The sequence below is a fragment of the Leopardus geoffroyi genome, chromosome B3, assembly GCF_018350155.1.
Source record: "Leopardus geoffroyi isolate Oge1 chromosome B3, O.geoffroyi_Oge1_pat1.0, whole genome shotgun sequence".
Taxonomy (NCBI): domain Eukaryota; kingdom Metazoa; phylum Chordata; class Mammalia; order Carnivora; family Felidae; genus Leopardus; species Leopardus geoffroyi.
This window is the reverse complement of record NC_059337.1, coordinates 42,487,254-42,510,674: the sequence shown is the minus strand read 5'-3', so window position 1 is coordinate 42,510,674 and position 23,421 is coordinate 42,487,254. Positions and strand designations below refer to the sequence as shown.

General features: G+C 42.9%; 1 protein-coding gene across 13 annotated transcripts in view; it reads left to right on the top strand.

Moving 5' to 3' along the window:
* TLN2 (talin 2) overlaps positions 1–23,421 on the top strand; it is a 437,549-nt gene that overhangs the window by 220,043 nt on the left and 194,085 nt on the right. For 12 of the 13 annotated variants that reach the window (XM_045449534.1, XM_045449533.1, XM_045449530.1 and 9 more), the window contains 3 exons: positions 18,651–18,822; positions 21,183–21,280; positions 22,739–22,868. In XM_045449534.1, coding sequence (XP_045305490.1) covers positions 18,687–18,822; positions 21,183–21,280; positions 22,739–22,868 — 364 coding nt within the window. In that variant the 5' untranslated portion in view covers positions 18,651–18,686. Of the gene's footprint in view, positions 1–15,479; positions 15,568–18,650; positions 18,823–21,182; positions 21,281–22,738; positions 22,869–23,421 lie in introns of all 13 variants that reach the window. The other variant, XM_045449528.1, reaches the window with a different exon arrangement.

Sequence of the window (23,421 nt, the reverse complement as noted above, 5' to 3'; positions counted from 1 at the left end):
TTATGGGTTCTTTGCCACTCCACGTAACTTTAGAATCACTTTGTTGATATCCTTAAAATAACTTTCTGGGGTTTTGATACAGACTGCATTGAATCTATAGCTCAAATGGGCAAGAACTGACATCTTGATGATATTGAGTCTTCCTATCCATGAACATTGAATATGCCTCCATGTATTTACTGCTTTGATTTCCTTCATCTGAGTTTTATAGTTTTTCTCATACAGATCTTTGTTAGATTTATACCTAAGTATTTCATTTTGGGGGAGGTGCTAATGTCATTGGTACTGTGTTTTTAGTATCAATTTCTACTTGTTCATTGTTGGTATATAGGTAAGCAGTTGACTTTTTATATTAACATTATGTCCTATAATTTTGCTATAATGATTCCAGTTTGTCAACTCTTCCAGATTTTCTACATAGAGGATCATGTCACCTGCAAACAAAGTTTTATTTCTTCTTTCCCAGTCTGTGTATTTTCTATATTCGTCTCATGCCTTATTGCATTTGCAAGGACTTCTAGTACATTGTTGAAAAGGAATGGTCAAAGGAGGCATCCTTGTTTCTTACATGATCTTAGTGGGATAGCTTCAAGCTTTATCATGTTAAGTGTGATGTTAGCTATAGGTTTTTTTTGTAAATAATCTTTACCAAGTTGAGAAAGTTCCCCCTCTATTACTGGTTTACTAACAGTTTCTCTCATGAATGGGTACTGGAGTTTGTCAGATGCTTTTTCTGCATGTGTTAGCATGATCAAATGATTTTGCTTTTTTAGTCTGTTGATGTGATAGATTACAATAATTGATTTTTGGAAAAAAAAACTGCTAGAGCTAGTTAATAATACAATGGGACCTTTCTCATAATTATAGGAGTATTTGTGCAAATATGGCACTAATCTTAGTTCTTGCTTCTTTCCAGGTTGTCTATCATTAGGGTAGAGGGAAGTCTATGCAGGTGGAGCCAGACTTCAGGTACCAGAAGAGGTATCCATAAATGTGACCTGAGGTCCCATGGAAGGCAAGAAAGTTTAGGAGGGCCACACAAACATTTTGAGAGCTGAGTGAGGACTTAACAGCACCCTCCCTGGATTTTGTTTTTATAATCATCTCATCAGATGTTCACTCTTTGCTACCAACCCAATCAGATTGGTAGAACTTAGCCTTAAGAGCATCTCAGAGGAAGAACTGCACAGACTCGGAGGCGTTCATAACAGATGGAGGTACTTGAACAGCCACTCTTTAATGGTCTGAGGCTAGGTTTGTTTTGACATGGATTGCTTGTTTCTGTTAATGCTCTCTGCAGATATGTCACAAAGAGACTTAATATTTCAAGGGGTCTGCATTTAATTGATGTATGACCTGGTGACTTGAGTTATACCATTAACCTTTTTTTGCTTTCTGATTTTTATGTACCATATAACAGAATCAATAAAGAAGAGAATGGAAAAATAGCTCTGTTTAACATTTCAGGGGTGATAGAGTAATGTTGTCTATAAATATTTATATGTTCCTGAGACGATGCCTTTCTCTTTTGACATTTAGACTGACTCATGGAGAGATTCACCACTGGGGAGGAAAGAGAATAAAGAAACTTCTTTTATCCATAAATTTATTTATATGTGTCTTTCAAAGGTAAACAGAAAACTCAAAAGGATTTTTCATTATAATATTTTTTTCTAATGGAGCATTGAAATATTTAGCAATCCTTTTCTCATCCAGGATAGTAACAGGGGAAACATGAATGTGTAACTGAATGCTCCCCAAAATCCAAATAGATGAGTTTGGCTTACAGCTTCCTGTGTGTCCCACAGCTTAATTTCCATCCAGCTTCCCTGCTCTCTCTGCACCTGGTCTCTCCTGCTTCCCTTATCCCTCCTTTCTCCCAGTCTTGGCTTCAGTCCTGTCTGCCTGAGTCATTGCCTCCCACATTTCCCCTTTGTCAGCCACAGTAATGGATAGAGACCCTCTGGGCAGCCTAAAGCCCAGCCCCAGTAAGTGCTCACCTGCCTTTCCTAGGGAGGGTGGAGGCCTGGTCAGGGAGCTTGGAAGCAAAGCAGTGCTTCCTTCCTTGGAAGCTCCGTGAACATACTCTCTGCATTTCAGCAATCTGGCAGGCAGGCAGAGGGAAAGCTGTGCTTTTTGACTTGGCTGGAATTACTGCAACCTGGTATAGAGAAAGTGATCGTACCTTTTGATCAGGGATACGTCTTCCATGACCGGAAACTAGAAAGTTGATGATTATAAATGTATAAAGTCGGGGGGATAGGGTAAATCTTTTTACAGCATGGGGCCATGATATTTTAAAATGAAAACCAACCCTGAGAAAGTGGACATCCACTCAAATAATGGTGTAAACTGAGCACTCGTCTTTTGGGGCTCTCATGACAATCTTTGGTGTAGGGGACTCAGAGTTTAAGGTAGTGCTCCTCTGACGACCTTATGGCACACAGTGGGATTCAACCTGTGAATTTTTAAGAGGGCTTCCTCAATGAATTCTTATTAAGTCTTCTTTAAGCCTTCTGTAGCACAAATAATGATCTGTCGTGTTTTCAAGTTGACAGTTTTATAGTGAGGTATCTTTTTCAATAGTCAAATATACGTACATATGTGTGTGTGTATATATATGCATATATAGTGGTAATGTTAAAACCTGTCTGCTCCAGTGTCACTGGTTGCTTTGATAATGTGAGAACCCACAGGATTACATTGGGTGCTGCCATTGACCGCTGGTACAGTAGAGTGGCCACAAAGTCCTCGCAAGTCATGGTTGGAAGTTACTTGTACTTTCTTCTCCTTCTTGCATGCAAATTTAAATTTATTTTCAGCTTTCAGGACAACCCAGGCAGCTCTTTTGAGGCCTTCAAGTGTTATAGGCAAGTAATTTACAGAGGACACAGCAGTGTCATACACAGGATTTGTGCCACCATGTGGGGTGGCACTAAGGTTGGATGGCTCTTGCCTGTGCTGTGGTCTGTTCTCGTTCTGACTGACTGTCACCCATTTAGATGTTGCCTGGGAATATCCAGAAAGATCTAGACTAATCATGGAGCCCTTCAGGAGCCTCAGGGATTCCAAGCCACCCAAATTCTTAGAGTCCTGACTTCATCCTGGAATCATTAAGCTGCTGGAAAGACTTTGATGATCAGAGTGCCTTTGGCCTTTATTCCAGACACATCTCTCTGTATTACTTGTTGGGGTCCTCTGTGTACAAGGAGCAGCATCTGGTCTAATGAACGGTACTCAACGAGTATAGGTTGGTGAATAAAAGGATGACTGCATTCTTTAAGAAATACGCATTTTGTACACTGTTCCAGTTGAAGTAGTTGGCTTCCTGCCATCCTGAGAAGCAGTCAGGGCTGAAACTTATTGTCTGGTTTTTTAATCGGTTCTACAGAAGACTTTAGAACTAGAGTACCCACAGTGTCTCTCTGGTTTAAAGTTTTTCTACATCTAAAACCTGAGTCGTAAATTATCCCACTGACCTTCTTTTAGGCAAGAAAGAAAAAAATAATGGCGGACACAGGATATGTTAAGCTGGTTTTCAGTGAAGAGCTATTACCCTACCTCTTCTCTCTGCTGACTTGACTACTGTCAGTTATGGGATTTTGTATCTTCTTGGGGCAAAGAAAAAACCTTTTAGAATTCTGTATTTTTTGTTTTTATCCAAATAGCATATTAGGCATTAGTAATAATAGTAGCAGCAAATACTGTGGTTTGGCTCTTCCAGTGATAAGATCCTTGCTATATGTTAAGTGAGTTTTGCATGAACTGAGATGTAGTATGTGCGTAACCATGGAATTAGGAGGTCACATGGACCCTAAGTCATGTTACTGCTCAGACAGTGGACTCCCAATCCAAATCTGTGTTTTGACTCCCAATCTAAATATGTTTTCTCCATAACATGGCTTATCTCACTATTAGTCAAGGCAATGGAAAGGGTATGCTTCAAATTGGCTGACAGGTTGTGGTAGTATTAAGATGAGAATAAATCTTCTCAAATCTGAAGGAACTGGCCTATTTTTTTTTTTAACAGAGCCATCATTTCTTTTAGATACTTGTTCTTCTATAATTAAAAGGAAAGAAATCAGGGGCGCCTGGGTGGCTCAGTTGGTTAAGCGTCCGACTTCAGCTGAGGTCATGATCTCGCGGTCCATGAGTTTGAGCCCCGCATCGGGCTCTGTGCTGACCACTGAGAGCCTGGAGCCTGTTTCAGATTCTGTGTCTCCCTCTCTCTCTGACCCTCCCCCATTCATGCTCTGTCTCTCTCTGTCTCAAAAATAAATAAACGTTAAAAAAAAAAAAAAAGGAAAGAAATCAGATGGAGGAATTGCATCCACCTGTTTATCAATTACTTACTGAAAATCTGTCCAACATTGAGAACAGTAAGAAATCATTGTGGGCCCCTCAAGAAGCTTACCATTACATATGGAAAGTAGACTGAGAAAAAGTTACTCAATGTTCAGTTTTCATGCCATACCTACACATCTGCCAGGCTCTGTACTCGGCCCTGGAGTCACTAAGTCCTGGGTGGTGAGTACTGTTGGAGAGGGGAGTAGGGAATGTGACCAACTGAGTCGTGAACAAAGAGTAGAACTTCCCCAGGGTGGAAGGGTGACTTTTCCTAATGCCATCTGGAACATGAACCTTCTCCCTTATCTACCCAATTCTGTCCATCGTGTATGAGCTTGTATCTTGCCCTCTGCCTGATGTTATTCTTCCATGACTCTACCCAAAGTTTTACTTTCATCCGTTTGGTGTTTCTGGTCCTCTGCCATGTGTCTACTTTTTTTTTTTTTTTCCTAGTAACCTCTACACCCAACATGGGACTCAAACTGATGACCCTGAGATCAAGAGTCACATGCTCTTCTGATTGAGTCACTCCTCTTCTTCTTCTTCTTCTTTTTTTTAAGAACTTCTTTATTACCTCTTAAGTGGGTCTTCTCTGTGGGTGTGGGTTGTATGTGTGCTCTGAGAGTTGAAGCCCGTCGAATGCAATGCACCAGTCTCATTCCATCTGCTGTATTCCCTGAAAGACTCAACACAGTGGCTTGTACATTATAAGTGATTGGTAAATAGTTACTGATTGACTAGTTATCAGTCCCCTCTCTGCCTTTCCTTATAGCCCTGGGATATGAGTCTCAATTCTTGCTGTGTCCATGAGATATTCGTGCCCTAGATAGTTAGGTCTCCAACTTACGGTGTTTGTGTTGAATGTGAGAGAAGACTCCACAGAAGGTCATTAAAATGACTCAGGTTAGGAATGGAATATATTATGGGGTTGCCTGGCATAAAAAGGCAGGGAAACATCCTGTTTCTTTATCCAAGGGAAGGGATGATCTCACAAGGAAGAGAACCATTCAGTTTCATCAGAATTAGAGCAGTTGAAAGTTGTCTTGTGTTGTAATTGAATTTATTTAATTCCTGGAGGAAAGTGTGTATTATGACTAAAGCCCAAATCAACGAAACTCAAAAAACATAGTTTTACTTTGCCCATAAACCACTTTCATAGTCTCTTCCATGCTTGCCTATAAGGATCCTAAGTTCTGCACATCTCCTACCACACCATCCTATGAGGACAGGCATTCTCTCCATTACAGTCTAGTTTTGTTCGGTGGGATTGAAGCAAGCCGTGGACCCCAGAGGTAGATACACCCAGGTTAGAGCCCTTCCCCTCCCTGCCAGAGCTTACTACTGTTGTGACTGTGGGCAGAAGATATCCATGTCCATATGCCTGTGCATTTGCCTACCCCAATATCTGCATCTATGCCTACATTTACATGTTAATAAACACAGCGTATATGTAATTTCCCTGCAGATAATTACATACATTTGACTATGTTGTTTGTCAGTTTGTGTCAAAATTGTACTAATTTCCTATATTTAGGAAAATTATACTAATTAAAATCTGAATTGAACCATAATTAGCCTGGCTAAGTGCATTAGTTTACTGAGGCAGCCGTAACAAAGAACTGCAAACGGGTGGCATAACCAACGGAAATGTATTGTCTCACAGTTCTGGAGGCTGGAAGGCTCAGGTCAGGGTGTCCTTCTGAGGGCTGTGAGAGAACAGTCTGTTGTGGGCCCCTCTCCTTGGCTTGATGGCCATCTCCTACCTGGGTCTCCTCCCGTTGCCTTCCCTCTATGTGTGTCTCTGTATCCACGTTTCCCCTTTTTATAAGGACACCAGTCATTTTGGATTAGGGCCCACCTTCATGACCTCATTTTACCCTGATTATCCCCGTAAATACCCTCTCTGCAAGCAGGGTCCCATTCTGAGGTTCTGGGGCTTAGGACTTCAACATATGAATGTTGGGGAAAGGAAACATTGCCACCAATAATGCTGTGTTGTTAGGTGTTGAATTTGATGATACGTGTCCATATAACAAGCCAGCACTGAGAGGTGACAACATATTGTAGTGTAGTCCTGTAGATGAGGCTCTGACACTTTCGAAGCCAGGAAATTCTTCAGTCATGCTATTTCCTTAAGGGTCCTTATCCTTTGTTTCTCGCTCTCTGTTGGTCTCTGCATCTCTTTTATTTTTCCAGCTTTATCTTAATATATTTATGAATATATCTATTAATATATTTATTTTTGGGAGAGTGCAAGCAGGGAAGGGGTATAAGGGATCTGAGATGGGTTCTGTGCTAACAGGCTGATAGCAGTGAGCCCGATGTGGGGCTCAAACTCAGGAACCGTGAGTTCATGACCTGAGCCAAAGTTGGTCTCTCAACCGACTGAGCCACCCACATGCCCCATCTTAAGTTTTATATGTTTTGAAGATTGTTTTCCGAGAATTAGTCCAGGTTGTAGAGACACGTAATATGTAAGGAAACTACCTTAAAAGAGTACTTTAAGATGTTGTGCTATACTCAACTGTGCTGTCAGGAGTTCATTATTTGATGTCATCTCCCATGAGGACGTGTTTGTTTCTTCGCTGTGCTCCTGATGAGGTGATATTTATGTATACAGACTGAAATTTGTTTCGGTTTTATTATTTGGAAATGTAAATCTTATCTATAATGCACTGGTAGAATTCACAAGACTTGCGATTTGGCTTTAGTAAGTACAAGAAAATGATACTCTGTCCAAGTACTTCAACTTTGTAATTATGGTTTGATCCACCAGGCAGTTCTAGAAACTTGAGCTTACAGAAATCAAAGCATTGATATTTACTGTGTACGTCCACTATTTGCTTTAGTAGAGTCTATTCCAATTTTTTCTTCTGTCACTTCTATTAGCAATATATTTTAAAATTTATGTTAAGCATCTTTCTTCAGCCTCTTTTCTGTAAATCTGGTTTATTGCCCATACCAGATGTTCTTCCCCTGTTCACGCCTTTGTCAATGCTGTCTTTTGATATGGTCCTTGCCAGCCTGAGCCCTTGCTAGCAGGATCATTCTCCGGGCTAGATTGAACTATAAAATCTAGATTGATTATTGGCTTTCTTGGTTGTTAATGCATATTCGTTTAGCTAACCCATAAATCAAACTGCTAATACCTATAGATTCAGATTTTTTTGGTCTTTAATACCTTCTGGGTTGCTCCTTAAATATAATGATGATTCCTTAAAAACGAGTCTACCTTAAGAAAATCTGAAATAAAAAACCAAAGTTTTTAAACAGAAAATCCTATTGCAGCCTTATTTTATAACAGTGAAAACTCACAAGCAGCTGGGCCTATATAAAGGCAAAGATACAGCTGAGTAAATTATGACTTGCATTGCAATATTATATACCTATTTTTAATAGTTTCTATGGGAATGCAAGCTGATGCAGCCACTCTGGAAAACAGTATGGAGGTTCCTCAAAAAACTAAAAATAAAACTACCCTACAACCCAGCAATTGCACTACTAGGCATTTATCCATGGGATACAGGTGTGCTGTTTTGAAGGGACACATGAACCCCCATGTTTATAGCAGCACTATCAACAATAGCCAAAGTATGGAAAGAGCCCAAATGTCCATCAATGGATGAATGGATAAAGAAGATGCGGTATATATATATATATATACAATGGAGTATTACTCGGCAATCAAAAAGAATGAAATCTTGCCATTTGCAACTACGTGGATGGAACTGGAGGGTATTATGCTAAGTGAAATTAGTCAGAGAAAGACAAAAACCATATGACTTCGCTCATATGAGGACTTTAAGAGACAAAACAGATGAACATAAGGGAAGGGAAACAAAAATAATATAATAACAGGGAGGGGGACAAAACAGAAGAGACTCATAAATATGGAGAACCAACTGAGGGTTACTGCAGGGGTTGTGGGAGGGGGGGTGGAATAAATGGGTAAGGGGCACTAAGGAATCTACTCCTGAAATCATTGTTGCACTATATGCTAACTAATTTGGATGTAAATTAAAAAAACAGTAAAAAATAAATCAAAGTTTCTAAAAAATGTACAATCCCATGGAAAATGATTATTGTATAATTACAATGGGATAAACATGAGAATACAGAATGACATGGAGTGTATGATCTCAACCACCTAAAATCCTGCATAAACAGTGGAAGATGAGTCAAGATGTTAGCATTGCTTATGTGTGGGTGGGACTATTCAAGGAAATCTGGATTCCGAAGGACTTGGGTTTAAATCTCTCCCTTCAACTGTGAGTGCCTGTTACTTAAGAGACATAACCTCCTAAGCCTGATGATCCAGGGCAGGTAAGACCTCTCTGAATTGTGGAGTGATTTCTAGCAACATAACCCATGAAAATTCAAGTATTAACAAAAACCTTAACCCATTTGGCCACTCTCCTAACAGAGTTTTCCACCTTTCTTGTGGTTTCAAACAGCACACGGGAGGAGGCAGGGCCCACAGTGCAGTGGCCTCTGTCAAGCCCCTAAATACAAGCTTTAGTTCCTACATGGAGGAGAAGGGAAAGAAAGCTAGAGTAAGGATTTACCTACCCTGCAGGCAGGTGGACTTGATGACTTTCATGGCTGAGTTTGGGGATGCCACAGGCTAGAGGTAATTTAACTGAATCGTTCCAATTTTCAGATATAAAATGGGGGGTGATCTCAGAATGAATGGCCACAGAAAATGAGGATGCTTTGGAAAATCTAATCTTGTGTGTGAATGCTGAAGTGCTACTGTGATGGGCTTGGAATCTCCAGAAATGTAAATTGCATCAAATTCCCTGATTGGTTTCAGTTCTTCTCACAAATGCCTTATTGTTCTGTCTGCTGTAACAGAAATGCCCTTCTGATTTATGGTTAATGGATTAATAGAGATAAGCCTCAAGAATATGTTTTTAGTATTCTATTTTTTCTTTAGCATCTGTCCTTGCCAAAACCATGCACTATTGCCTTTTTGACTGACGTATGATGCTGTGGGTTTGCAGTTGTGAATTCACCGGTCAGAGATCAGTGCTGAAAAACCTTTGTAGTGAAAGGGATTTGGAGATAGGAAGTAGGAGATTTGTTCGTTTCTTAAACCAAACTTGATGGTGTGCCCTATTGCTAAATACCAAGCCTACACTGCTTTGGCAGATACTCTACAACCCAGTGTATACTTTTTTAGCATTAAATAAGCACAAGCATGAGGAATGTGACCTGAGAAGAAACTTGACGTTCTTTGCTCTCATTCTACCAGGTTTGGTGTGCCACACGGTGAATATTTTTTTCCAGATTCATAGAACAAAGCTCTCTATTTTGTCCAGGTAAAACCCAGTCCATGTGTACGCATCCCCATGGTGTGTGCCTTAGTGACCAAGCTTATGTTTATCAGCATCGTCAGTAGCCTAGGGAATCTGCTTTCCTGGGATTTAACAGGCTTGTCACCAAGGGTCAGAAAAAACGAATAATGGGATGAGTTTATTACCAGTGATCCAAACAAGTAGTAAATAATTCACAGTTCTCCTGGTCTCAACCGTCACTTTTATTTTTCTTCTGCTTTTCGTTGGATGTGACCTTTTTTTTTTTTCCCTAGCCTATGTATTTTTGTAAATAGCCTCAAATCATTTGAGTTGGGGTATAAGAATTCAAATTAGAGTTCAATCTGGAACCTTCTTCCCTCTTTAACTTGTAAGGGGAAACAAATAACAGGGCTTCAAGGTGGGCTACAGGAGGACTAAGCTGTGTAGATGATTTATTCTGCTGTCTCAGCAGCCACAGGGGGCCACTGATATTGCTGGAAAGCCACCACAGCTTTCTCAGTGGTCTGAGGGAAACGAAGGTATATTCCATAGGAGTACTGTATCCTACCACATTGTCCATCTGTGAAATGGAGATGTAAAAAAAAAATTAATAACTAAAATTAAAAAAATCTGGTGTACTTTGTAAACTCTTAGGCACATCAAGGGAGAAGACATGTGGAAGTGCTGTGGAATTCTCCAGGGCCAGATAAACACTAGATGTAGCATGTCCTGTTGCTGGAGTTGGGACTGGAGCCCGAGAGGGCTGGTGCTAGAGCAGGGGTTACAGGTGAGTGCCCCACGAGCTTAGGAGAGGAGAGGAATTCTCCATCGGGGGTGGTTGGGAAGACGAGGAAAGCCAAGCTTGATGCTGGGCTTGGGCTTATAGGGTGAGTAACCAGGAAGAACGGGATGCATGACGCCTTTCAGATAGAGGTACCCCGCAAGAACTAAAATAACCAAGGCAGTTGTGCAGGATTTGAAAAGACATTGTTTTGCTAAAATGGAAAGTTCTTAGAGCGTAAACAGGAGAGGGCAAGTGGGTGGATGGGAGGTCTCGACCACCCTGACGCTAAGCAGGTTGAACCTGATTACCCATACATTTCAAAGCGGTGTGTGCATTCAAATCCTTTCTAAGCACAGGTTAAAACACTGTGAGCCCATAAGTGTCTGCTCCTCTTCCTTTTAGCACGTTTTCTTCCCACTTCTCTGCTCACTGCCCTTTATTAGCTCCGCCAGAGCTCTGGACTGGTCTGTGGACCCTCCTACCTCCTTAGAATTTCCTGGGAATTAGGCATCATCTTTAATAAAGGGCAGCTCTCCATTTGTCTGAAAGGGTCTGAAACACAACATTCTAAGACAGTGATAAGTGATACATGCAGATATCCACTTGCATAGCAGGTTTAACCGGGGGCACATCTTTGTGACCAGTGATATAATTAATGATGGAATTTCATATGGCAGTGCCAAGAGGTGAGTGGAGATGGGAAGGTAAGTTAGAGGGATCCTTGGTTGGCTCTCGTCACACCACATACCAAGCAGATCCTCGTGGCAGGATGGCAAGGTCTGGTTGTGGTTTTCTAGCAGTATGACCTTGGGGAGGTTGCTTAATCTCCAGATCCTAGTTTCTTCATTTGAAAATGGAAAATAGGATCAAAGCGCTTTTCCCCATCATTGTGTACTCCATACTGGGAGCACATTCTTCGACTTTTGTCTTGGAGGTAGTACTGCTGACTTGCCCTGCCCTCCATGGATTAAATACATCTTGAGCCCTTCTCTGCGCAGGTACTTTACAGTGAGCAATGTACATGGTCCCTGCCCTCAGGGAGCCTCCCAAGTGTTCCTGACTGCTATGGCCTTGGTCCTTTTTTTTGAGTTTCTCCTTTGCCAGGCCGGAGAACTTCATCTTATAAGCCATGAGGTTAAGCTTCTGTGGTCCTTGGGGTAAGTCGCCGATGAGTAGAAATAGGGCCCACTTGGTGTTTGCCCTCCAATCCTACTTTAGTCATGGTGTTTGTGTGGATAATTCCTAACGACTAACTTAGTAAAACATCTGTTTAAATCTTTGCCTGCAGGACATAGAAATTCCACATTTACTGAGCATCTCCGGTGCGGTGGGCCTTGGGCTAGGGCCTTGAGATTCATAGGTTGTTGTGATAATACAGTCCTTGCTGCGGGAAAACAGTGAGGGAGGAAGACCTCTCCCAGAAAATGTATTCTTGAGACCATGTTGTGTATGTGTCTTAGTGCAGGTGTACTCGGGACAGGCGGGAACACAGTGATAGCTCTGTGGGTGAAGAGGCATATGGAGGGTTTGCAAAGCAGCTCTGGGTGCCAAACGCTTGGCTGGAATTTTTATTGACTTGCCCGACCTGCTGCTGAGTTCACACCTGCGTGGGTGGTTAATCATTTCCCCTCTGTTCCATTATCACCTGACCTTTTAAGGGCTATTTCTAGTTGAGGTATGCAAAGTCAAACAGTCGTGGTTCCCATGCTTCCATGAAGGAGGACTAGAGAGGAGATCCTCATGTGAATATTCTCCTTGCTTTTCTGGTCTCCCTGCTCTGGCTGCAAAGGGGGAGCTTGATGATTCTGGTATTTTTCTATGTGGGCTGTTACCATGTGAGGAAATCCCATCAGCGGTGTTCTTGTGCTCTTTTCCCCAAGCTTAGGGTTAGCTGGAGTTTCTCTCCCGAATTGTGAATGTGGGGGGCTAGAGGAGCCTCTCTACTCAGACTCTGCCGTCTGCGCTCTCACTAGTTGGGAAGAGGGAGGTTGAGGGGCCCGATGGGGGAAGGCCAGGTTATTAAGGAAGCCTTCTCGCTCCCTGGCAAAGCTGACTGTGAGACCAACATGGGACACTCTGCCTTTTCTCCTCCTCACCCATCCCTGGATGAAAACCAGCTGGCTCCCAGTGAACAGTGGATTTGACTCACCCTTCTAGATGGTGACACATAGGCACCCGGATGTGCCTGGTGGGCTCAGTATCCTGTACTGCAAGTTGTGAATGTTTGAGCTGAGCACAGATAGAGGGCACAAGAAAGCAAGATAGAGGGCGAGACCCTGGTTTTTGCTTTTGAGGCACCTCTTGGGAACTGTGACCCCATCAAGTGGTGGGTTTTTACTTGTCAGCTGAGCTGTTCCCCTTCCTTCCTTGGGGAAGATCGGTTAAAGAATGGAGAGAAGGGAATATCCTTCCTGGGTGTATCAAGAGAGCAGATTTGCTCACTGGAGATTGAGGTGAATGATAGCCCCACATTTTATGCTGACTTTTGGTTATGCAATGCATGCTGTTATCAGACAGCATGCCGTCTGTTATCAGACAGCATGCTGTATTTTGCTTGCTGGAGGGGAAAGCAGACCTAAAGAAGGGGTTCAGAGACAGCCATCATAATTGGGTACAGTGGTCTTCCAATGGGTCAGAATGGAGTCAGTGGCTGGAGGTGGAGAGAGGAGAGGGATGGTGGCAGTTCTTTATTCAGGATCCAGGGTCCTACTGAGGCATGGTAGCCTGGCCCTGTTGTCCTGTCAGCTGTGTATGACACTTGTGCTCCATAGAGGAGTGTGCAAAACCCCGTGGCCCCTCTCCTAGGTTGCCCCTGGACAGAACTCATTGACAAGCCCCAGGGCAGGGGTTTGCTTTAATGCCAGCCCTGACCCATACCGTAGGGTGAAGTTTTGCTCCTTTAGGCTCTTGGATTCGGGGAGTCTGACTGACATCCAAGAGAACAGCCTGAGGAGTTCCTTGTTTCACAAGCACACTCAGCTTCCCGGCTCATCCTTGGGTAATTCTGCATGTACAAAAAGCATGTTGAATGGCTTGAATAAAGATGAACACGAGAACTGTACACTGAACAGGGTTACTAGAAGGGGAGTGCTATCTAGACAGGAATCTTGATTGCCTTTGCTCTCTAACGCCCATGATCATGTCTACTACATAATAGATGTAAAATAAACAATCAATTGAATTGCGCAGCTCAGACAGTGGCTAAATAGAATAAGCTGCTTCCAGTGTTTCTCCAAACACTGTGGCTAAGACGAGTAATAAGAAACCCTTATCTGGCACTTTCTTTGTGTCTTTGACATGTGTCCATTTATTCCTGTAGCAACCTGCAGGTTATCGTCCCCCATTTTATGGAAGAAATGGAAGCAGACCGCAGTGAAGTAACCAGCTCAGGGTCATGAACTGGGGAAGGTTGGAGCACCTCACAGCCTCACTTGACAGAGCGGAGATCCCTGAGGGGTGGGTGCTCATCTTGAGCAATGGTGGACATTTCTTGGCTGGGCTGGGCTTGTTTACTCGAGGGTGGACTGGCCTGAGCCTGGCAGTCTGCACCGCCACCACCTTCCTGAGCTGTTTACAATTCCCTGGGACCAAACAGTGTTTACTTTAAAAGGAGAGTGTCAGAGTCTCACCCCTGGTTCCATTGGCTCATCGGCCACAATGGATGGCACAGGAAGGTTTTGTGTTGGCCCCAGGTGACCTTCACACGTAAATCAGGGCAAAAAAAATGGTCAGAATGAGAAGAAATTATGGAAAGGAAAATAACCTATGTTCTATGAATTCTATACCCTGTCCTTTAGCAAGAAACCAAAACTACAACAAAAAAACTACTTAAGGTCAAGCAAGATAGGATACGTTCAAATTGGGGTAAAAGAAAAAGATAGCAGCATAAAATAGAGATAGAGGTTAGACTATAACACTGTTCAGTTGGCTCTGAACCTTCTTTGCAGCCAAACCCAAAAAGGAAACCTGGTCTGCTGTCTCAGGCTCCCTGCCGGGAGAGGCAGGAATTAGCCAGAGGGGTTAGGATACAGGGGAGTGGAGGTGAGAGTCAGCTGCAGGCCACATGGCTGCTGTGCTGCCCTGAGAACATCTCACTGGAGAACGAGCATTCGTCTTGATCATGGTATCGTGTCTGAGCTACGAGATTTTCTCAGGGCTTGAAGGGACACATAGTGAGACTTCGCCTAAGCGTTGAAAACACATACTCATATGTACTTGACGTCTAGGTTCTTACATGCTTTGATCTGATGATCTTTTGCCATAGGTCAGGACCCTTAATGTCACAACGTGTCTGTTTTGCAAGTATCTCACTGTGTCATAGGTGGAACTAGAAACGGCTCGGTGCCATGTTCCCTGGGAGTGGTGATTAAATGACCGTGTACTTTGGTTGCAGTCCTCCTTGAGATTTGCCCGTGTGGATGATCTTCTTGCATGATAAAAAAAAAAAAAAAAAATCCAACCTTATAGTTTATAAGGCATTTTTATGTACAGAATTTGCATGTTTATGACGTTGCCATGAAGGAAATCATGGGTCTTGTTTCATGCTTCATGTTGGGAACACTAAGTCATAATAAAACCGAGAGCCAGGAGTAAGAAGAAACTGGGGCCTTTGAGTTTTGACCACTGAGCAATGCTCTGAGAGTGACTGGTTTTCGTTTTTTGGTTTTGCTGTGTAATGTGTACCCATGTTGAAACATTGAAAGTGGTAGAAAAGTTGAGAACGCGAATCCTGTAATGAATCTCTGGTGTCGAAAGTCTCCCTTGAACTAAGGATAGTTGTCTCCAATCTGTGGCTTCACTTTTGAGGTATTAGGATGAGAAGACCCGGGGATCCTGTGGGAATAGTTGGCCAAGCATCCGGTGTCGCTGGGAAACTCCTTTCTTGGGAGCCACTTGCCCGCTGCTTTCCAAAGAGCAGAAAGAGGAAAACTAACAGGCCCAAAGGTCCCAGGTATCGTCAGACCTGGGAGTGAACCTGGAGCCCAGACTCCCTCCTAGTCCAACACCCTGCCCTTGAACCAAGACTTGGCTACACCTCTCCTCTGTTGCAGGTCCAGAATGGACATCATGCACACTGAAGCACCTGCCTCCAGGAAGGGCACTTCGGTGTCTTGAGACTGCCCCTCAGGCCATCATCAGGTGGAAACCATGTTTGTACAGATGCTACGTAGATACGGACTTGGTGGCAATTACATGATACGTATTTCCTGGATAAATAAGCCTGAAGGGCATAAATGAGAACCACTGCCTGTCCCTCCACCCCTTCCAGTAGACAGCCCTAAGAGATGAGGAGACAAGTTTGTTCTTGCCGTGCCAGCCCCTCTCCCCTTCTCCAAACCTGCTGTTGTAGCTTCACCTCTCTGCTAATCTCTTCTTACCTCAGGTGTCAGACACCTGCCGGCCAGATTCAGTTGTATCCTCATCCTCCCTCAACTGTGATCTGCCCTTAGCACAGGTGCTCTCTCCCTCCTGCTTGGCGCACTTTGTTCTGGGCCCACCCTTTCCTGGTTCTCCTCCCTCACCCACCACCGGGCCCCCTTGCTGGGCCCTTCTTGCCCTAATTTTAGAACCTGGCTCCAGGACACAGTCTTCAGGTCTCTCTCTTGCTCACTTCCCTAGGTGATCTTTCTCGTTCCAAGCATTTAAATATGATAAGCTCCCCTTCCCCCTACCGTTATGTGTCCTGCTTTGTATTTGACCCTGTTCCACCTCTCTACCGACTATGTCCTGAAAAAACTCATTACAGATTTTTCACCCAAACCTGTGCCTCCAGCAGCTTCCCCCAACCTCAGTCAGTGGCTTTTTCATTTTTGCATGTATTTTGGATAGAGATTTTCCCTCACTGCTGTATACATTCTGCTTCTCTCCTCCTGCTTCCAAATCTCTGGGCTGCTCTCCTGTGTTCCTTGTTGACCCACAGCCCTAGGTTCTATCCAGCAGGCTTCTTGCTGCTGTCTGCTTCCTGCTTCTCCATCTGCCCCTTTCTCCTCGCTCCCCTATGTATCTTCTGTTTCCTTCTGAGTGCCAGTGTTTATTCTCTTGCTGTTCTATTCTTCTTTCAGCCCCATGTCATGGCTCTGTATTTTCCTTTGATTGAATCCCTCCTGGCTTGGCTAGAAAGACCATTAATTTGCTCTGCAGAAAGCCCAATTATGAGCCTGGGAAGAGCAGCCTTCATGCAGGGACACTTCCAATACTTGCTATTCCCAGAGAATGGAAGCAATTAACCATCCCATCCTCCCTGGTACATTTCATAAATGGCACCCATGACAGCAAGGACCCCCATAGCCTTTACCACTGACTGTTACCACCAGCCATGCTCAGGGATCTCAGCGGTTCAGGAAACCTCACAATTGTTACCAGCCCCAGGGGGAAAACTGTTCATGCAGTGATCTCTACATTGCCGTAAATTTGTCAATTTAGGTCTAGAGTTTAAATTTTATTTTCCAAAATTGGGGAGTTGTTTAGACAAATATGCCTATAAAAACAGAGTTGGATCTATCCTTTTATATATGGCTTGATATTGTAAAGTCCTTGATATTGTAGGTGGAAAATCACTGAATATTTTGAACTTGAACTCTTCTGCCATGTTAGCGATGTAGCCACTGACCGGGCTGTAGTAAATTGATTCGGTTGGGGAGGATTCCCAGTGAACGCTGCTGTTGTTGATTGAGAACTGTGTCTTGACGTTCTTCAAGAAATATTTTTACAGACAGTTCATTCAGAACATAAGTAGATGTGAAAATGACTTTATAGTTGGATGGCCTAAATGGTTGGTTCATGCAACGATCCATGCGGCTTTAGGAATACCCTGCCCATGAACACCAGAACATCTGTTTAAAAATGTCCTGTGTCCAGTTGACCCAGGTACCTGTTGTTAGGAAGCTGGCAATCAATCAAGCATGCTAGGAAGTGATGCCCTAGAGGCACCCACTCCCTGGGTCTGGTCAGCCTGTTTCTCTTTCTGCGTGTCAACTACCTCATTGCTTCTTAGCGTTTGCGTTCTTAAGTGGAAAGAGGGCATAAAGGCAGTGGGGGTTCAGGTTCACTACCTGTAGGTTCTCTAAGAAAAGATAGGAAAGGATGAGAACTTGAAATGGCTGTGGATTTATGTTCTGTATCCGGTGCTAGGATTCTAACTGCTAACTCTGAAGTGCGTTATTTTGTCGGCCAGGATGACAGCCAAGTAAGTCTGTGTCAGTGTTTCAGGTGCAGGATAGAATCCTCCCTCTTGTGCCTGAGGAAGGTACATTTGATTCAGGCTGGCTTGGGTTGAGGGTAAGTTTCTGGCCACAGAATAGAGCACATTGTCAAAATAAGCCATAAGCCACCAACTCACACAAGAGGAACTAAATTGTTGGACTTAGGTTTAAAAAAGAAGTTACTTATGAAATAAAACCTAGGCTAAACCTGTATGCTTTCTAAAACCATAAAACTGGACAAGAAGCGAAATATCCCAATAGTTTATCTGAACAAGATAACAACTGAAGTGGCATTTTCTACCCTTAGAGACCCCAGAAGAGTATGTATATAGCACCCTGGCTGTTTCAAATCAACCACTCTGGCCTCATTACTGATGGTGGCTGGGCATTGGGCTCCCATTGAGAACTCCTCAGGGTTTGGTTCTTTTATGAGTTAGGCAGGGCTGTTAACATTGTGGCTTCTTTACTTGTGGGGAAATTCAAGTAGAGTGGCCAAAGGGCCTTGCTTGCATTTACACAGGATGCTGGTATTGGAGTTGGGCCTAGACGCCAAGTCTTCTGGTACATGGTGTCGTGGAACTTTTTTGCCCTGAGGAGCACCCAGGAGAGCATTGGTATTTGTTCTCTCTCCCCAGGAGCTGTGGGGAGAGAGCGGGGGCACTGAGGCTGCTAACAGAAGCATCTTCAGGAGATAGCTGTGGGTGCCCAAGGCTCTCTGCTTCTCACACTGAGGACTCCCTGTGGGAAACTCCACGTAGGGAGCATCATTGAGAAGGAGTCTTGGTGAAAATCCACAGATCCTCTTCCCTAGAGCCTCGACTTGCCACTCTCTGATAACGATAACCCTGGGACTACAAGCTGTTGTCTTATTTGGAAATTTTCAAAATCTTGTGTGTTTTTATCCAAAGCGTTCTCTTTAATTGCTGTTTTATTCCTGCAATTATTTAAAACTGATCTAGAGTCTAGCAGTTTTTTCAAGATGATTATGACCATCAGGGTTTGTCTCTCTGTGTTTTCCAGACATTCTAAGTGAGAATCTTCACATCATCTAGGAAAATGGTGGCCCTGTCCTTAAAGATTTGTGTCCGCCACTGCAATGTGGTAAAGACCATGCAGTTTGAACCATCTACAGCCGTGTACGATGCATGTCGAGTCATTCGGGAACGGGTACCTGAGGCGCAAACTGGCCAAGGTAAGCCATTGGTTGTTCACCAGCTTCCTGAAATGTGTTTGTATGTTCTTTACCTAGTGGCTAAAGAAACAGATGCTCTGAGTGGTACCCAGACCACCTAGTCTGTATGCTTCAAATGAAATGTCTTCTTAGCCTAGACACTACTTGCCTCCCAACTGAGTTTTGTGATGACAGTGCCCAAAACTGCCATTGAATTGTCATTGTCACGCCCATCATCATGACCCTTCCATACATGAGCATCGCTTTCTCTGGTTTACAAGTCACCTTTTGATACTTGATCTCATTTACCCCACGAAGTACAAATGTACCTCGTCCAGCGGTTACTGCATATGTATAACCAGAGCCCTCTTTTCCTGGAGGAGACTGGAACTGCCATCAGAACACACAACAAAGCCTTACATTTCAAGTACTTTGAAGGGGCTCTGTAAACTTTATCTCCAACATTAAAGGGAGTGGGGAGCCTCTATGAATGTGTGTTTTGTTTCCTGTTAGTTTGAACTGCTAACCACTATTTTTTTTTTTTCAACATTTATTTATTTTTGGGACAGAGAGAGACAGAGCATGAACAGGGGAGGGGCAGAGAGAGAGGGAGACACAGAATCGGAAACAGGCTCCAGGCTCTGAGCCATCAGCCCAGAGCCCGACGCGGGGCTGGAACCCACGGACCGCGAGATCGTGACCTGGCTGAAGTCGGACGCTTAACCGACTGCGCCACCCAGGCGCCCCTGCTAACCACTATTAATCCAAGTTTAAACAACAGCCATTCATACGGTTTTTATTTTCCATTTCCCTCTCTCTACTCTCTACATTTCCTTCCTTTATTTTTGTTTGATTGGCATTTAGGAAATTGGGATTATTCCCAAGTTAATAAGCCTTTACCGTGAAAACAGGATAAAACTTAAAAATTAGAAACATGAGGGGCGCCTGGGTGTCTTAGTCGGTTAAGCATCTGACTCTTGATTTCCACTCAGGTCATGATCTCACAGTTTGTGAGTTCAAGCCCTGTGTCGGGCTCTGCACTGACAGTGAAGAGCCTGCTTGGGATCCTCCCTCTATCTCTATGCCTTTCTGCCTCACACGCACAAAATAAGTAATACATAAACAAACTTTAAAAATTTATTAAAAAATTGGAAGCATGAAAATCAAATATTCAAAGATGATTAAATGTAGGCATTGATTTTCTCAAAAAGATGTCCTAAAACTGCCAAACTTTTGGTCCAAAAGCATTATTTATATTACTTAAAACACTGTTATTTCTAGATTGCCCAAAAATAAAAATACCCCATCCCCAAACTTACTCCAAATTTTGGTTGTCCAATCATTTCTCGTGTCTTTTCTTTTACTCTTTTTCTCCCAGATTAAAAAAAAATTTCTTTGGGCTGGGTTGCTGTTTAGCTCTGGTGAAGATGAAACCCTATATAGATCTTGGAGTTGTCTTTCTAAGAAACATTAGGATCTAGGACCCTCATTTGGGTCTCTGAGGTTACCTTGAATTACATTCAAGAGGTTACCTTGAATTACATTCTGAGGTTACCTTGAATTACATTCAAGAAAACAGAAGTCTTTATTACACTTATTTATTTTTAAAGATCTGTGTGTGTGTGTGTGTGTAATCTCTGTACCCAAAGTGGGCCTCGCATTCCTGACCCTGAGATCAAGATTTGCATGCTCTCCTAACTGAGCCAGCGAGGTGCCCCAAGACAGAAGTCTTTAGACAGGAAATGATACTGCTTTCCTCCTGCCACCACGTTCTTATACTTCCTGATCATCTTATGGGATTTCTGTGGAGAACACAGAGCTGTTTTCCAACTGTATTCATAATTTAGTGGAATGGGGGGCAGAGTCTTCCTCTCACTGGCCACTCTTGCTTGACTTTTATAATGCTTTGTTGGGGTGATGGAGGGATTATTTGAAGTGTAAAGGCTCTATTGGCCTCTCTCTGCCTCAGTGGCCTTGGGCTTAAGTGGTCACTTCCTTAGTTTCTCCATGGCTATCTTGTCATTCTTCATTGGTTCTCTGCCTGGTTTTTATATAGCAAGCGATAGGGAACAAAGCCCAGTGCATAAAATAGAAATTTGGACTGCTCTGTTCTTGATGTTTGCCTAAACTGTAGACATTGCTGCTGCCCACTCTTTTTAAAAAACATGAACCTTCTCTGTGGGTGTTGATTTTACAGCTCACGTCTCATTCTTCCTCATCTGCTTTAGCCCATTGGCTTGCTCGCATTGTCAAAACGAAACCTGTCTGGTAAAAGGAGGGTACCCACATCCTGCCAAATCAGCAGACTCCGGGCTTGGAAGTCCATGATGGTTACATTGTCATTCTGTCTTTTATTTTCCTCTCTTCTCCTTATCTTCCAGCTTCTGATTATGGGCTGTTTCTCTCAGATGAAGACCCCAGGAAAGGAATTTGGCTGGAAGCAGGCAGAACACTGGATTACTACATGTTGCGAAATGGGGTATGCTGTAGATGTCATGTTTTTTGTTTTTGTTTTTTTGGTCACTTTGTCTCGGCTTTCCATAGAAGCCAATATATTAGTATGCCTCAAAGAAAAGGGAGACCCGGCAATCTGTTTTGCTTCAAGGGCAACTTATTCATAGTTCTGATGTAATATACTCTGTAAGGGTTGTACAGGTAGTGATAGAAAATATCAGCAGTCCAAATTCTTGAAACTCCACAGAGTAATTAAAGCAGCTTGGGGTTAGTGCTTACAGCTGTTGGTACATGCCATGGTTGGACTTGGTAGTTACGAAATAAAACACAGCATCTTTCTGTATAGGAAGTTTCCCAGTGACTGATGATAAAAGGTAAGGGTAAATTAGTGGCAAAAAAAAAAAAAAAAAAAAAAAAAATCCTAAAGGTAGTCAGATATTGAATATTAATCAGAATTCTGTTTTTTTTTTTTAAGAAAATCCGTATTAGAGGTAAGCTTAATAACAATCAGTAACAGTAACAAAAAATGATTTTGTTGGGAAGTACAGAGAGGTAGTGAGTAAAAAGTGTTGTATAGTCTGCTCAGTTTAACGTCTGAGAGAATGGGTTTTAGCGTATGGAATGCAGATATCAGACTGTTGAGTATTCCATAAAGTACCAAGTAATTTTCCGTTGCATAATTCTATCATTAAGAAATAAAGTTAAGGGGCGCCTGGGTGGCTCAGTCGGTTAAGCGTCCGACTTCAGCTCAGGTCACGATCTCGCGGTCCGCGAGTTCGAGCCCCGCGTCGGGCTCTGGGCTGATGGCTCAGAGCCTGGAGCTTGCTTCCGATTCTGTGTCTCCCTCTTCCTCTGCCCCTCCCCCGTTCGTGCTGTGTCTCTCTCTGTCTCAAAAATAAACAAACGTTAAAAAAAAAAAATTAAATTAAATTTAAAAAAGGTCTCTCATTTAAAAGTGACTTCCAGGCCCACTACCCCTGTTTGATCTTGGCATTATGGTGCAAATCACTTCTCTGGGGTCTGATGCCACCACTGTAAAGAAACATGGGGGCATTATTTATTCCTTCGTGACATATGTATTAGAAACTGCCTGTAACTGTAAGATAATTGGAGAAGCACACCACTGTCTTTTTCAATGACAAGTAGGAATTTGCCTCTGCTAATTCTCTTCAAAGCAGATCATCCACAGTCTTTCAGGGAGACATCAGCTACTTTAAATTAACAGAGGTTAGTTTTCAAGAACCGTAAGCTAGAAAAAGTACTTCTCTGGGCACAGTTTCACTATCAGATTTTTAAGAAACCTTTATGGAAGCAGTTAATTGTTAGCATGGGAGTTTCTGTATTAGTGGCAAAAAATCTCATGAAAACTTAGCAGGAGGAAATCAGAGTGCTAGGAAAAAATTAAATTTTTTTACAGAAGAGGGTCCAAGTTGATGACCTAATTTCCCATGTAGTGTGAAAAGCTGGTGTGGTTCTGCCCTAGGATATTTTGGAATATAAAAAGAAACAGAGACCTCAGAAAATCCGGATGCTGGATGGATCCGTGAAAACGGTGATGGTGGATGACTCTAAGACCGTTGGGGAGCTCCTGGTTACCATTTGCAGCAGGATCGGTGAGTATTGGCGTGCCTGGGTTCCAGTTTTTGTTTGGCCATTAATTACATGCCTGTTCCTTTTTCATCCCCATTTGGTGTCTTACCCACTGATTTCCTCCCATTCCTGAGACACTGTTCTCTAAATATGTAAACCCACTAACTGTTATTGTAAACACATGAACGTCTCACTGAGTCAAAACTGAGAGATTTTATTTCCCTTTCAAAAACAAAAGGAACTTTTTTTTTTTTTTTGAGCAGAAATATATCCCTTTATTATCTCTCAGTATCTTTTTTTAAGATAAAATTTACTGTCAAGTTGGCTAACATACAGTGCACACCGTGTGCTCTTGGGTTTTGGGAGTAGATTCCTGTGATTCATCACTTACATACAACACCCAGTGCTCATCCCAACAAGTGCCCCCTTGGTGCCCGTCACCCATTTTCCCCTCCCCCACCCCCTCCCATCAACCCGCAGTTTGTTCTCTGTATTTAAGAGTCTCTCAAGGTTTGCCTCCCTCCCTCTCTGTAACTATTCAAAAGGAACCTTTTAATTGAAGATAGTATGTTTTAA